General features: G+C 56.7%; 1 protein-coding gene across 1 annotated transcript in view; it reads left to right on the forward strand.

Moving 5' to 3' along the window:
- The first annotated feature begins 302 nt into the window (after window positions 1-302).
- Window positions 303-15,472, forward strand: part of MYO15B (myosin XVB) — a 42,752-nt gene continuing 27,582 nt past the window's right edge. The window contains 14 exon segments of the mRNA XM_054670679.2: window positions 303-6,359; window positions 6,742-6,805; window positions 7,023-7,132; window positions 7,288-7,362; window positions 7,717-7,828; window positions 8,093-8,196; window positions 8,354-8,417; window positions 8,544-8,657; window positions 8,798-8,959; window positions 10,589-10,702; window positions 10,815-10,873; window positions 10,954-11,086; window positions 12,593-12,688; window positions 12,901-13,032. Of these exon segments, the coding sequence (XP_054526654.1) occupies window positions 4,174-6,359; window positions 6,742-6,805; window positions 7,023-7,132; window positions 7,288-7,362; window positions 7,717-7,828; window positions 8,093-8,196; window positions 8,354-8,417; window positions 8,544-8,657; window positions 8,798-8,959; window positions 10,589-10,702; window positions 10,815-10,873; window positions 10,954-11,086; window positions 12,593-12,688; window positions 12,901-13,032 (3,525 nt within the window). The 5' untranslated portion in view covers window positions 303-4,173.

The raw sequence follows: 15,472 nt of genomic DNA on the forward strand, positions 1-15,472 counted from the left end.
TTACATTTGTGAGCCACCATGCCCAGCCCACTGTTCTATAAGATAAAAACCAGGCTGGGTGCGGTAGCTCATGCCTGTAGTCCCAGCACTTTGGGAGGCCGAGGTGGGTGGATCACGAGGTCAGGAGTTTGAGACCAGCCTGGCCTATATGGTGAAACTCCGTCTCTACTAAAAATGCAAAAATTAGCCGGGAGTGGTGGTGTGCACCTGTAGTCCCAGCTGCTCAGGAGGCTGAGGTAGGAGAATCACTTGAACCCAGGAGGTGGAGGTTGCAGTGAGCCGAGATCGCACCACTGCACTCCAGCCTAGGCAACAGAGCAAGACTCTGTCTCAAAAAAAAAAAAAAGATACAAACCAACAGTGCACAAGTCATAGGAGAACGACTCAGTAAATCCCCACAAACTGAACAAACAGCATCACCCATATCTCAGAGCCTCCCTTGTGTCTCCTTTGAGTCACTACTGACCCTGGAGGGACCACTCTGTAGATCACTTTGCCTGTTTTTGTACTTTATATAAATAGAATGCAGTGGATGCTCTTTCATGCCTGGCTTCCTTCACTCACCATTATGCTTGCAAGATTATCCACGTTGTTGCTGACAGCTGTAGACAGTTCTCAATGCTGTGTACTAATCCACTGGGTGAATACCTCACCCACGTTCTGCTTCTTGCAGGAGAAACGCGTTCTCAGACTATAATCATCCTTTGCCCCAGCACAACTGGCGATAGCGGAGTACAGCTTGCAGACATCTACAGGCTGCGGTTACCTGTGAGCTCGTAGTCCTTCGAACAGCTGCCTCCCTCTCCAGAAGGCTGCCTCCTTGAGAATGCAGGCTGCAAAGGCCAAATCACTGTCAACTTGTTGCTCAAACCAGGCCTCTGGGCTGTGAACAGCCCTCTCGGGCAACGTGGGTGCTGGCAACAGCTGCAACCATGTCTAAGGCTGGTTCTAGGAGGTGTGCAGAGAGATGGGCACAAGGCAGGCGTGGGCTGACAAGGGCATTCCGAAGGAAAGTGCTGCAGTCTGGAATGTCACCTCCCCTGCTCTGTGCTGGGTGCTGCTCCTGGTGAGGAAAGGCCACAGCAAACCGGTCAGTGGGGGCATGGGAGTCCCTGTGGGGCACGTCACAGGCCCCACCTGGACGACCCATCTGACTCCATCGTGGGTCCTCTGAGCCTGCCCCGGCACAGCTGCCTTGCCCCAGGGCCCTCAAGTAGCCTCACAAATCCTGCCTGGGTTTAACAGTCTAATCATCAAGAAACTCCTGACCGGGTGAGGTGGCTCACACCTGTAATCCCACCACTTTGGGAGGCCAAGGCCGGCCGATCACTTGAGGCCAGGCGTTCAAGACCAGCCTGGGCAACATGGTGAAACCCCATCTCTACTAAACATACAAAACTAGTAGGGCATGGTGGTGCACGCCTGTAATCCCAGCTACAGGCTGAGGTGGGAGGATCCCTTGAATCCAGGAGGCAGAGGTTGCAGTGAGCCGAGATCGTGCCACTGCACTCCAGCCTGGGCAACAGAGCGAGACTCCGTCTCAAAAAAGAAACAGACCTTCTCACACCCAATAGAGAGATGGGGAAGGATGAGAAGAGAGTGGTCTCAGAAAAGGAAGTAAAGTGGCTCTAAGAGCAGGAGAGCTGCTTATTTTCACAGATAAATGAACTTAAAGAGGCACCGAGTTTTTTTTTTATTTTATTTAAAAAAAAATTTTTTTGATACATATTAGATGTACTTATTTTGGGGGTACATGTGATAATTTGATATAATCAAATCAGGGTAATTGGGGTATCTGTCACCTTTTCTTTTTCTAATACTAGGAACATTTGAATCATTCTCTGTTGTGGTAATCAGACCCAACACCAGGTCGTGGGGGTGATGAAGTCCGGCAGAGTCAAAGGAATGAGAAAAAGACAGTTTGAGAGAGAAAGTGGGACCAGGGGACCATCGCGAGTGTGGAGGCTGTGAAGGCCCCTGGGCACTGGGAGCCCAGGCTATTTATTGGTGCTCAAAGAGGCGGTGAGGATGTGGAGGTTGAAAGGAAATAGTGTATCAAGTGAACGAGAAACATACGGCTGCTTGAGATAATGGGAGTGCTAGAAGCAAGGAGCCAGCAAGTCTAGCAGACATGCAAGCCCTGCCTCAGCTTCTCTCCCAACACTCAGCTTTTCTCCCAACAATTCTCTTCTAGCTATTTGGAAATGTACAATCAATTAATGTTATCTATAGTCATCCCACTGATCTATTGAACACTAGATCTTATTTCTTCAAAGTGGCACTGAAATTTTGTCATGTTTCAGAGTGTTGGAAAATAATGGTGGTCTCCCATTATTGGTGGGAATATAAATCGGCACAACCTTTGTGGAGAAAAATTTGGAAATCTCAAAATTACAAATGCAAGTGCCCTATGGTGCAGCGATTCTACTTATAGTTGATTCTATGCAGATGCTGGTGAAATTGTATTCCAGTATTGGCTGTAACTTAAGCAAAAGATGAGATGAAGGAAGGATCCACCTTTTTTTTTTTTTTTTTTAAGAGAGTGAGTCTTGCTCTGTCACCTAGGCTGGAGTAGGGCGGAACAATCTCAGCTCACTGCAATCTCCGCCTCCTGGGTTCAAGCGATTCTCTTGCCTCAGCCTCCTGAGTAGCTGGGGTTACAGGCATGTGCCACCACACCTAGGTAATTTTTGTATTTTTAGTAGAGATGGGGTTTCACCATGTTGGCCAGGCAGATCTCAAATTCCTGACATCAGGTGATCCACCCACCTCGGCCTCCCAAAATGCTGGGATTACAGGCATGAGCCACCTCACTTGGCCAGGATCCACTTTGGATGTAGAAACCCATCAATAAGGAATTGGTTCAACCATGGTGCATTTATTTGCAAGGAAGAGAGGGAGGAGAGAAGGGAGGAAGGCAGGCTGGCTTTTTATGGTATTATTATGAAATCACCAGATTACATTGTTAAGTGAAAAAGGCAAAGTGGAGACCCCTGAGCTACATAAGCTGCCACTTGTGCTAAAGGGGAAAAATATAATATTTGCTTTTCTCTGCATGGAAAGTTTTTGTTGTTGTTTCTTTGTTTTTGAGACTAACAAAATGCTCTGTCACCCAGGCTGGAGTGCAGTGGTGTGATCTCAGCTCACTGCAAGCTCTGCCTCCTGGGTTCATGCTATTCTCTCCTGCCTCCTGGGTTCATGCCATTCTCTTGCCTCAGCCTCCCGAGTAGCTGGGACTACAGGCACCCCCCACCACGATCGGCTAATTTTTTGTATTTTTTAGTAGAGACGGGGGTTTCACCATGTTAGCCAGGATGGTCTCCATCTCCTGACCTCGTGATCCGCCCTCCTTGGCCTCCCAGAGTGCTGGGATTACAGGCGTGAGCCACCGCGCCCGGCCAACCTGGAAAATTTTGCAAGGAAATACAGAAATGGGTAACCTCAGGGGACACTGAGTACATAGGCTGAGGGTCAGGAATGGGAGACTTTTATCTTGTAATGTTTGGATGTTTGAATTATGTGAATGTATTACCTGTTTTAAAAATAGATATTTTAAAAACACACACATTGGGGCAATCAGGAATGTATGGGGTGTGGTTCTGTTCCACAACTCCAAGGAGGTAGACAGGCATGTTTTACACCAGTTCAAGATGTACATTTATGTTTTATGCACTTTTCGGTAAATTGTATTTATTCCACAATTGAAAAGAACAAAAACCCTAGCGACTCATGGAGTGCTGCCGTGTGCCAGGGTGGGCCTGGCCCCAGTCCCTTGGAACCCTCAGAAGGAAGAAGTCCAGACAGGTTCTCTGGGCCCTTCCTTGCTGGGCAAGCACTGAGGTGGGAGTGGAGCATGGACCCCCTCAGTCTGGCGCGGTGCGAGGCTGGCCTGGCTGGCAGCGCCTCCCGGCGGCACGGTTGCCCTGTCCGCAGCTGTAGCGTCTCCTGTTTCCTGGGCGCCTCTACTCCATTGATGGCCGAGGGGGTCAGGACCCGCCGCCTTCTGCATTATTGATGGTCCTGTAAGGCGGGCACCTCGGGGAGTAGGAGCCTGTAGCCCCTACGAGAGCACAGCCGGGTGGTGCACTGCACAGAAGGTCACCGCGGGAGGCCAAATCCCCGGGGAGGGGAGAGGACCTGGGCGTCGGGAAGCCCGTCTCCTCTGGGCCAGCCATGGGCAGGAACCAGCGCAAAGCGCCCCAGCGCCTGGAGAGGCCCGGGAGGCCGGCCTCAGGGGAGCAGGAGTCGGGGTCGGCCAGCGCGGATGGCGCGCCCAGCCGGGAACGCCGTTCCGACCGCGGGCAGGCGGACAAGGCGAGACCGGCGGCCGAGCCTGCCACCGCCGGGGGCCAGGGAACCCCTGGTGGCCGCAGGAAGCCCACTGCAGAGGGGAACGGCGGCTGCAGACGTCCAGGGGCTGGGCTGTCCCCGAAAGCCCAGGAGAGGCAAAGCAACGCGCAGCGTCAGGGACGCGGGCCCAGGGGCGGCCGCGGGGGGCGCCTGGAGGAGGGAAGCCTCTCCGGAGGAGAAGAGCTGGGCGGCCGCCGTAGGAGGAAGCGGAAAGATAAGGGGCCCTCGGCTCGGCGGGGCCGCCGGACGCCCAGGAGCCTCAATGGGGACACGTCGGGTGGGGACGGAGGCAGCTCCTGTCCGGACAGCGAAACCCGCGAGGCCCAGGAGAGCGGCAGCCAGCGCGGCAGAGCCCGGGAGCTGCGGCCCACGCCGGAGCCTACGGACATGGGCTCGGAAGGGACAAAAACCGGGCCGGAGTCAGCGCCGGAGCCAAGCAGCGACGGCCTGGTCAGCGTCTGGCCCCACGCAGATACCCGGGGCCGGGAAGGGTCGTCGGGGACGGGGCCCCTGGGAGCCAGCGAGCATTCCGGCGGGAACTCCGACTCGAGTCCGCTGGGGACCGGACCTGGACGGGGCTCTCGGGCAGCTATGGCCTCCAGGACCTTCGAGGACAGCTCGCGGGCTCCTCGGGACACTGGGCCGGCCAAGGACGCGAGCGACAACCGGGCGCAGCGGGGCGCCGAGCCAGAAACAATGCAGGCCTCGACGGCCCGGGCTCCGCGCCACCAGGTCGGAAAGGCGGTGGGGCGGGTGCCATCGGCGGCAGGCGAGGGCGAAGCGGGAGCCGCAGCAGGAGCGGGGCCGGAGGACCCAGCCCCGCTGGCGGCCCTCCTGGTGGTCCGCAGGCTCCTCGCGAGGCCCCCGCCAGGCGCCGCTTCCTAGGCCGTGGGCCCCCGCCGCGCTGGCCTCAAGGAGCGGCTCCTGAGTGTAGCGCGAGCCCTGGGCCTCCTGCGCTGGCTGCGGCGGCGGCTGCGGCTGCGGCGGCGGCCACCAGAGGGCGAGGGGCAGAGGACCTGGCCACCGGCGAGCGAGGGGTGGGGCCGCCGGAAGGCAGACGAGGGGCGGGGTCATGGGAGAGGAAGCGAGGGGCGGGGCCGCGGGAAAGCGGATGAAGGGCGGGGCCACGAGCGAGGGGACGAGGGGCGGGGCCGCGGGAAAGCGGACGAAGGGCGGGGCCACGAGCGAGGGTACGAGGGGCGGGGCTGCGGGAAAGCGGACGAGGGGCGGGGTCACGAGAGAGGTGACGAGGGCCGGGTCCACCAGAGAGGGTATGAGGGGTGGGGCCGTGAGCCCGGGCTGCGGCACCGTCTGGCGTTGCGCCTGGCTGGCTTAGCAGGGCTGGGGGGTATGCCGAGGGCTCCCCCTGGCGGCCGCTCCCCGCAGGTCCGGACAAGCCCAGTCCCCGGCGACCCTTTTGATCAGGAGGACAAGACTCCAGATCCCAAGTTCGCGGTCGTGTTCCCCAGGATCCACAGGGCAGGGCGGGCGTCGAGCAGCCGCAGCTCTGAAGAAGCGTCCGCAGATGCCCCCACGGGGGAAGGCCGAGGTTGGCCTCGTGCAGGGGCGGGGGGGCACAGTGAGGGGTGCAGGACGAGTGGGGAAGGGGTGTCCGGGCTTCGTCGCGGCTCCCTCCTTGCCCCTACTGCACCCGACGGGCCTTCGCTCGACGAGAGCGGCTCCAGCCGTGAGGCGGAGTTGGAGACCCTCAACGACGAGCCCCCGGTGCACTGGGCGCAGGGCTCAGGCCCCCACGAGGGTCCTAGGCTTGGCGCCGCCGTGCTGCTACCCCGACTCGCCTTGGAGACCCGCCTGCAGCAGGAGGGAGACCCGGGCCTCCGTGGGTCCCTGAGGGAGCTGTGGGAACCCGAGGATGAGGACGAGGCGGTGCTGGAGAGGGACCTGGAGCTGAGCCTCGGGCCGGGCCTGGAGGCGCCACCCTTCCCCGGTGCTAAGGGCAGGAGCCTCGGAGACGGCCTGGAAGACATGGAGGACCTGGCGCGGTTGCGGTGAGCGGGCGCGGTGCCAAAGCTGCCATCCCCGGCTCACAGCTCCTCATATCCACCCTGCCCTCATCTTTATGAATTGCGTGTAGACCCTTATTGAATCCTTAGAAGGATGGGCTTGAACCCTCCTGGCAGGAAGGGGCAGGTAAGGGGCAACAGGTGCTACGTCCCCAGGACCGCCTTTCTAATTAGTACAAAGCTTCCTTCTGGGTCAGCGCCAGCCCTCCTTGTAGCCTCCCCATTACTTGACAGCTCAGCCCTCATTTTATGGATCAGGCTCTGGGAAGTTGAATGACTTGCCAGGGTCCCTGCAGTGGGTGGCAGAACTAACCCACAACCTCCTGCAGCCACAACTTGTCATGCCTCCACCCCGTTGTCCCTACAGGCTGGTGTGTGACAGCTCTGTGCTGCTGTGCCTCAAGAAGAGATTTCACCTGGGCCGCATCTATGTATGGGGAGCCACGGGGACGGACAGTGGGCGGGGATCCCCTTTTCTCTGGGGACAGAGGGCTCCCTGGCACCCCTGGACATTCTCCTTCCTCTTCCTCCCCGGGCTAGGCGGTGAACCCTCTCTGGAGCCCTGCAGAGTGGGACTGAGGGGCTGGGCTCTGTTTGCATTCCCCCTGCTCCCTCCACACTCTGATGAGAGCTTGTTTTCCTCCCCAGACCTTTGGGGGGCCCGTCTTGCTTGTTCTGAACCCCCACCGGTCCTTGCCTCTTTTTTCACCTGAGGTCCAGGCAAGCTACCACCCCAGGAAGGCCCTCAGCACCACTCCGTATGTGACTCTGCCCCACTGACCCTCTGCTCACCTCCCAGGCAGCCCAGTCTCTGCATGTCCCCTTGACTGAGGTCCCGGGGCCTGTGAGCACCTCTGCTACACCTCGGAGGGTCCCAGGTCCCCATGTCTGGCAACCTTCTCATCTCCCTCAGACACATCTTTGCCATCGTGGCATCAGCCTATGACCTGGCTCAGAATACTGGGCAGGACCCGTGCATCCTCCTGCGGTGAGTGGTGGCCTTCCTGAGTGGCTGAACCCATGGGCCACACTGAGGGTTGATGGGGCGGGGCCTGAGGTCTTCACTGGAAGCCACTGGTATGCTCCACTGCTGGGCTACAGTTCTGGACTCCTCAGGGCCGAGCTCCCGGCTGAAATCATCGCATGAGCCCCTGGAATGTGGCATCTTGGGGACTTTTTCTTTTCTGTCGGGTCTCTCCATGCCCTGGGACTAGCTTTCCTCATTTATGGGGGTCTCTCCAGGCTAGCTGTCACTTCTGGGTGGCACATCCCACTTCCTGGGTTCACTGGGGTTGTCCTACGTGCCCCTCCCTGGAGACCCTACCAACCAACACATCCTTAGCTCCTCCCACTGCAGTGGGCACAGTGGCTCAGGGAAGACGGAAGCCGCCAAAAAGATCATGCAGTTCCTAAGCAGTCTGGAGCAGGATCAGACGGGGAACCGAGAGTGTCAGGTGAGGGCCAGGCTGGAGGTACCTCATGGGTTGAGCTTGCCGTTTGTCTTCCTCCAGGGGACAGCTGACCATGTCCAAGGGACTATCTTTCTCCTTTCAGCCAGGAGAGGGGTGGTCTCCAGGCCTCTGGCGTCTCCTGGGGTCAGCTGCAGGCACTGCCCTTTCTGATGGGACTGACGCCTCCCTGGACCTGCCCCTAGCTGGGATGCCTGCTGGTGGGGGCTACTGCTGCCCAGGGATGCTTGAACACCCCTCCCTGTACAGGTGGAGGATGTGCTGCCTATACTCAGCAGCTTTGGCCATGCCAAGACCATCCTCAATGCCAATGCCAGCCGCTTCGGCCAGGTCTTCTGCCTCTACCTACAGCAGTGAGTGGCAGGGTTGCAGGGGGCACCTACAATCACTTACCCTTCCTGGGTCCTTGGGCTGCTTCCCTGGGGTCCAGACCCTGGTAGGGCTTCTTCTGTACGGGGCCCCTGGGTGTTCTGCATCCTGGGCACTCACACCCATCTTCTGTGCCCACAGAGGGGTCATCGTGGGAGCCTCTGTGTCTCATTATCTACTTGAGACCTCCAGGGTGGTGTTTCAGGTAAAGGCAGCCCTTCTATCCACCCCTCCCCAGTTCCCAGAGTAGGAAGGGCAGAGGGTGTCACTGTTGGGGTGTGGCCTCTAAGCCCCTAGGGCACTGAGCCCCTAAGCCAGTCCTGTCCCCAAGGCCCAGGCTGAGCGGAGCTTCCATGTTTTTTACGAGCTGCTGGCAGGGCTGGACTCCATAGAGCGGGAGCGGCTCTCCCTGCAGGGACCGGAGACTTACTACTACCTCAACCAGGTAGGGGGAGCCCTTGTGGTGCGGCGGGGAGAAGGCCTGCCCAGAGGAGGATCTCGGCCCAGAGGTCTGAGAAGTAGCTGGAGTAGAGGGAGGCTATGGGGTGGCAGGACCCGCTCCCTCACCCCTGCTGTGCTCTGCAGGGCCAGGCCTGCAGGCTGCAAGGCAAGGAGGATGCCCAGGACTTTGAGGGGCTGCTGAAGGCACTGCAGGGGCTCAGCTTGTGCCCAGAGGAGTTGAATGCCGTCTGGGCTGTGCTGGCCGCCATCCTGCAGCTGGGCAACATCTGCTTCTCCTCCTCAGAGGTGGGCTTCCCCGTGGGCAGGGGCCATCTGGGGTGCTGGGTCTGTAGAATCAGGGCAGTGGTAATGACGCCAAATGCTGGTGTGTAGGAGACTACAGAGTGCTGGGCTGCCCTGAAAAGTGGGTAGATCCCCACTGTGTAGATGAGAAAGCTGAGAAATAGAGCTTCTCCACTCTCCCAATGTCTGTGCCTCTAAGCTGCCACCCCTAAGAACATCTGGCATTAGATGAGCAGCTATGGTCAAGCATGGTGGGTCACACCTGTGATCCCAGCACTTTGGGAGGCCGAGGCAGGAGGATCGTGTGAAGCCAGGAGTTTGAGACCAGCCTAGGCAACATAGAGAAACCCCGTCTCTATTAAAAAAAAAAAAAAAAAAAAAAAAAAAAGGGTTGGCGGTGGTGGCTCACACCTGTAATCCTAGCACTTTGGGAGGCCGAGGTGGGTGGATCACTTGAGCCCAGGAATTCTAGAGCAGCCTGGGCAACATGGCAAAATCTTGTCTCTACAAAAAATATGAACAGATTAGGCCAAGGCGAGCAGATCACTTGAAGTCAGGAGTTTGAGACCAGCCTGGCCAACATGCTGAAACCCTGTCTCTACTAAAAATACAAAAATTAGCTGGGTGTGGTGACACGTGCCTGGGTGTGGTGGCACATCCCAGCTACTTAGAGAAGCTGAGGCAGGAGAATTGCTTGAACCCGGGAGGTGGAGGTGGCAGTGACCTGAGATTGCGCCACTGTACTCCAGCCTAGGTGACAGAGCGAGACTCCGTCTCAAAAAAAAAAAACAAAACAGACTGGGCGTGGTGGCTCATGCCTGTAATCCCAGCACACTGGGAGGCCTAGATGGGTGGATCACCTGAGGTCAGGAGTTCGAGACCAGCCTGACCAATATGGGGAAACCCCGTCTCTACTAAAAATACAAAATTAGCCGGGTGTGGTGGCACATGCCTATAATCCCAGCTACTTAGGAGGCTGAGACAGGAGAATTGCTTGAACCTGGGAGGTGGAGGTTGCAGTGAGCCAAGATTATGCCATTGCACTCCAGCCTGAGCAACAAGAGCGAGACTCAGTCTCAGAAGAAAAAAAAAAAAAAAAAGATTAGCTGGGCATGGTGGCATGCGCCTGTAATCCCAGCTACTGGGGAGGCTGAGGTGGAAGAATTACCTGATCCTGGGAGGTGGAGGCTGCAGTGAGCCTTGATCGTGCCACTGCATTCAGGCCTGGTTAACAGAGTGAGACCCTGTCTCAAAAAAAAAAAAAGAAAAAAAAAATCAAACGAGCAGCTGTTATGTACCCAGCATTGTGTGAATCACTTTGCATTTGTTTTCTAATTTAGTTTGCAAGACAACCCCCTAGGAAGGGTTACTGCTTCCCCTTTAGCAGTGAGGCCATGGGGCGCAGGAAGGAAGGAGCCTGGCCAGAACTGTCCGCCAGCAAAGAGGGAAAGTAGGACTCGAACTCAGGGCCCTGAAAACCATAGCCTCGCTCCTAATGGCCCAGATCTCCTCATGTGACATATCTCCCCTTTGGTGACAGGGCCACTTGCCAGGCAAAGCCCAGCCTGCCCTGCCTGGGGAGTGTGTCCATTCCTGAAGCAGAGATCTCCCTGTCCCTCCCTCTCTGTGTAGCGAGAGTCCCAGGAGGTGGCTGCTGTGTCTAGCTGGGCTGAGATCCACACAGCAGCCCGACTGCTGCGGGTACCACCAGAGTGCCTGGAGGGGGCTGTCACCAGGAGGGTCATGGTGAGTCCGAGGGTCCTGGGGAGAGGGGCCTGGCCTGGCTGACCCACAGGCTGAGTAAGCACCATGAGGGCTGCAGGCCTGACACACCAGCTGTGCCTCCTCTGCCCTCCAGGAGACGCCCTATGGCCAGGTCTCGCGATCCCTGCCTGTGGAAAGCGCCGTTGATGCCAGGTGGCCCTAGAGATGGGTGAGAGTCAGAGCAGGGCCCGAGGCACGGCTCTATGTGGCTCACCCATCCGCCATGCCTACAGGGACGCCCTGGCCAAGGCACTGTATTCCCGCCTCTTCCACCGGCTTCTGAGGAGGACCAATGCACGGCTGGCACCACCAGGGGAGGGAGGCAGCATTGGCATCGTCACTGTCGTGGATGCCTACGGCTTTGAGGTCACTCCTTGGGGTGGGGCCCAGGAAAGGGGGCGCCCATATAATTCTGATGGATTTCTGGGACCCCTACAGCTCCAGCTCTCCCTGGGGGCACTCGCGAGGTGCTTGCCTGTCTGGCAGGGCGCCTTCAGGGCTCCTTCTGCATCTGCTGGGCTGAGCCTGCTGGGGTGGGGTGCAGGGATGGAGAGGTAAAGGAGTGGGGCTGCCTCTGGGGATTTAGAATCTCTCAAGGGCTAGGGCTGGCTGCGCGCCTTGGAGTTCTCGCTTCCACTCACCTCCAGAGGACGATGCCCCTCACCCCACACCCACGTTCATCCAAGCATGGTCTCTGCTCCCTTTTCTGGTCCTGGGCTGGGCAGCCTGGGCCGGGAGTGCTCCTGGCTTCTCTGGGATGGCTGGAGCCCACCACAAGCCCCAGCCCTGGCCCGTGCCGTCCTCCTGCTGGGAGGAGTTGCTTAGTGCAGCAGACAGAGCAGAGGCTCTGAGTGGTCCTGCCACTCACTAGCTGTGTGGCCTTGGGCAAGTTGATGAACCTTTCTGAGGTCCAGCGTTCCCGTCTGTAAAACAGAATTCCCAGCAGGACCTACCTTGTGAGTTTCAGAGGCTTAACGGAGATAGTCCATGAGAGAGCTGTGTGCTCCAGGGCAGCTGTTCTGTCCCACGGCAGCTGTTCTGTCCCACTCTGGCCGGTCCTGCCTTTGGCATGGCCTGTCCTCCGTGGCCTTGTAGAGACACAGGAGTCTCAAAGGCAGTGGAAGACAGAGGCCCCAGGGTGGGCCCGCCTGTAGCCCCACTTCCCCCACGTCAGGAGGAAAGGGAAGAGGGAGAGTCCCCCAGTCTCTCTGAGTTGGCAGAGGCTCTGCACCCCTTTACAGAGGATCCTGCCGCCTCAGGACAGCCAGGAGGGGGCTGGAGGGAGAGGAGGTGGCCCCTGCCCTCAGTCCCTGGACGGGCACTATTCACGGCCCCCTGTTCTGTCCCACACTCCAGTGTGTCCTTGTGACCGTGCCCTCCCTGAGGCTGGTGGTGATGGTGGCCTGTGTGTGCATCCAAGCTCCTGTGTGTGTGTTTCAAGGGGCACAAAGCTGCATGAAGCTTCCTAAGAGAGTGCTGAGGGAGCACTTCCTATAGGAGGAAGGCTGGAAGGCTTCCTGGAGGCGGCAGCCTGGAGCCCTGTGCATGAGGATGCGGGACTCTGATAGCCAACCTGCTATTTAGTAGGGAAAGTCGCCTTCCAAGCCACAGGATGGCCGTGACAAGAGGCCCAAAGGCTCACAGGAGTGCTGCAGCAGAGGGCAGGGGTGTGGGCAGCTAGAGGGACCTGTGGCTGGGCAGGGCTGAGGTAGCCCGTGTGCTGTGCCGGATCTTTTAGACTTGACCCTGTTGGCTACACAGCATCAGCCCTGGATATTACTCATCCCTGCGCCCTGGCCAGAATGAAGGAAGCCTCTGGGGTGAGGGGAGGGCACAGCCCCATGTGCCCACCTCACTGCCACATGCCCCCAGGCCCTGCGGGTGAATGGCCTGGAGCAACTGTGCAACAACCTCGCCAGCGAGCGCCTACAGCTCTTCTCCAGCCAGATGCTGCTGGCCCAGGAGGAGGTAAGAGGATTGGGCGTGGACGTGGCAGGGGCTGCTCAGGCATTGCCCAGGCAGAGGCCATCCTTGGTGAAGGAAAGTTGGGAACTGAGAGCTCTGCCTGGAAGGCCCCTTTCCATGAGGTGTCTCAGTCTTCTGAGCCTCAATGTACTATTCTATAAGATGGGAGGGTTATCCCTGCTCCTGCAAAATGGCCAAATGCTGGCTGTTCCCAGGAGGAGTGTCAGCGGGAGTTGCTGTCCTGGGTGCCTGGCCCTCAGCCTCTGAGGGAGTCCTGCCTAGACCTCCTGGTAGATCAGCCCCACAGCCTCCTGAGTATCCTGGACGCCCAGACATGGCTGTCTCAGGTAAGGGCCAGGATGGTGACCCCCCACCCAGTGTCGGGAAGGAGTGGAGGCCCTGGGTGTCCAGGCTGTAGCTGGCAGAGCCTCCCAGAGGGGACAAGGTTATGGGATCCAGAGACCCTGCTCACAGTTCCTCAGCACAGCCTGGGACAGCAGCAGCGAAGGGGAAGAACCCTGGGCTCCCGCAGAGCTGGGTTCACATCTTGTCTCGGGGTGATCTTGAGCATGACATCTGGCCTCTGAGGTTCCTCACGTACCTGCCACAGAAGGGGGACAGTAGTGCCCGATGGGCAAGGTGGCGGGGACTGCACGGGGCTCATGAAGGGCTTCTGCAGGTCCCTCACAATTGTGGCCAGGTGGCCACTGAGGCCTCTGACTGGTTGGGGACAAACCCCAGGGTACCATGTCCCCCATTCCACAAATGCTTTCTGACTGCCTCCTGCCTGGTCGGACTTAAATAGCAGCCTCGTCCCTGTTTCCCGTTTCAGCGCGCGTCCACATGCAGTCACAGCGTCCATTCATTCACTGACTCCTTACCGCGCCAGACTGGGCTCCACAAGGGCGGGTTCCCGTGTGAAGGGTTTGAGCTCTATCTGTAGCATGTGTTAAGGAAATAATGAATGAATGAATAACTGTGCCAGGAACTGTGCTAAGGATAAAAGGTGAACAAAATTAGACCCAGTCTCTCCCCTCTTACAGCCCGCAGTGCAGCAGGAGAGAAATGTTCATTTAAAAAAACAGGCCTTGGCCAAGCTCAGTGGCTCACGCCTGTAATCCCAGAACTTTGGGAGGCCAAGGTGGGTGGATCCCTTGAGCCCAGGAGCTCGAGACCAACATGAAAAAACCCCGTCTCTACAGAAAATACAACAATTAGCCTGGTGTGGTGGTGTGAGCCTGTAGTTAGAGCTACTTGGGAGGCTAAGGTGGATGGATTGCTTGAGCCCAGGACGTCAAGGATGCAGTGAGCCATGATCATGCCACTGCACTCCAGCCTGGGTGACAGAGTGAGAACTTGTTTCAAACAAATTAATTAATTATTAAAAAAAAAACCAAAAACGCAGAGCCAAATACAAAATCACCCCTGTGCGGCTCCGTGGGTGGGCGTGTGGGGCAGGGAGAGTTGGGGGGCGTCATGAGCCTCTAGGAGCTGAGGCTGGAATGTGGAGCAGGAGTTTCTGTGGAAGCTCAATATAACGTGATCCTGAATATGGGGCGACCCTCCCCCATTTTCCCAATTAGTGGTTGAAAATGAAAGGTGAGCCAGGCATGGGAGGCTGAGGCAGGAGAATCGCTTGAACCCGGGAGGCGGAGGTTGCAGTGAGCCGAGATCGCGCCACTACACTCCAGCCTGGGGACAGAGCAAGACTCCGTCTCAAAACAAAAAAAAAGAAAGGAAAGAAAATGGGCCAGGTGCGGTGGCTCACGCCTTAATCCCAGCACTTTGGGAGGCCAAGGTGGGCAGATCTCGAGGTCAGGAGATCGAGACCATCCTGGCTAACATGGTGAAACCCGGTCTCTACTAAAAATACAAAAAATTAGCCGGGCGTGATAGTGGGCGCCTGTAGTCCCAGCTACTGGGGAGGCTGAGGCAGGAGAATGGTGTGAGCCTGGGCGACAGAGCGAGACTCCATCTCAAAAAAAAAAAAAAAAAAAAAGAAAAGAAAAAAGAAAATGAAAGGTGAAAAATAATGGTAAAATCGTCAGATGTTATTGTAATAGTTCATTGATCACTGTCATATTAATGCAATACGTGTCTTCATGTACTATATATTGATATGTAATAAGTCACATTAATATATGATATATAATGTTCATTTATTAATACTTATACATATGTAAAGTCTTGTACTAGATAATTAAGAGAGTGTGTTAATTTCTAAACGATTGTTTCTCCCAGTTCACATTTCATAATGTTTTGTTAAAACTTGTCACGAGTGTCTTTGAGGTCCCAAGATCACTTTTGGAATCCCCCAGCATGGATTTCCAGGGCTCAGCAATATCACTTAGGTCTATGTTAGGTGACATGTGCCATTTTCTGAGTTCGAGGTGGGTGCTGAGCCTGGAATTGTTACCCCAAACCCAAGTTCTCATTTACATAATATTAGGCAAGTTCCCCCATGCACTTGCTATTTTATGTTCATTAGCTCAGTAAAATAACGTCCAACCAAATTACTTTTTAGTTTTATTTTTATATTTTAAAAAATAGAGAAGGGTTCTCCCTATGTTGCCCAGGCTGGTCTCAACCTCCTGGGCTCAAGCAATCCTCCCACCGTTGCCTCTCAAAGTGCTGGGATTACAGGTGTGAGCTACTGCACCTGTCCTTGAGTTACTGTGTGTGTTTGTGTATGTGTGTTTTAACTGACTCCTACTATCATTCCCAACTGAGTTACTTTTTGAAAGTGATTTTTTTTTTTTTTTGAGACGGAGTCTCGCTGTTGCCCAG

The sequence above is a fragment of the Pan troglodytes genome, chromosome 19 (assembly GCF_028858775.2).
Source record: "Pan troglodytes isolate AG18354 chromosome 19, NHGRI_mPanTro3-v2.0_pri, whole genome shotgun sequence".
Taxonomy (NCBI): domain Eukaryota; kingdom Metazoa; phylum Chordata; class Mammalia; order Primates; family Hominidae; genus Pan; species Pan troglodytes.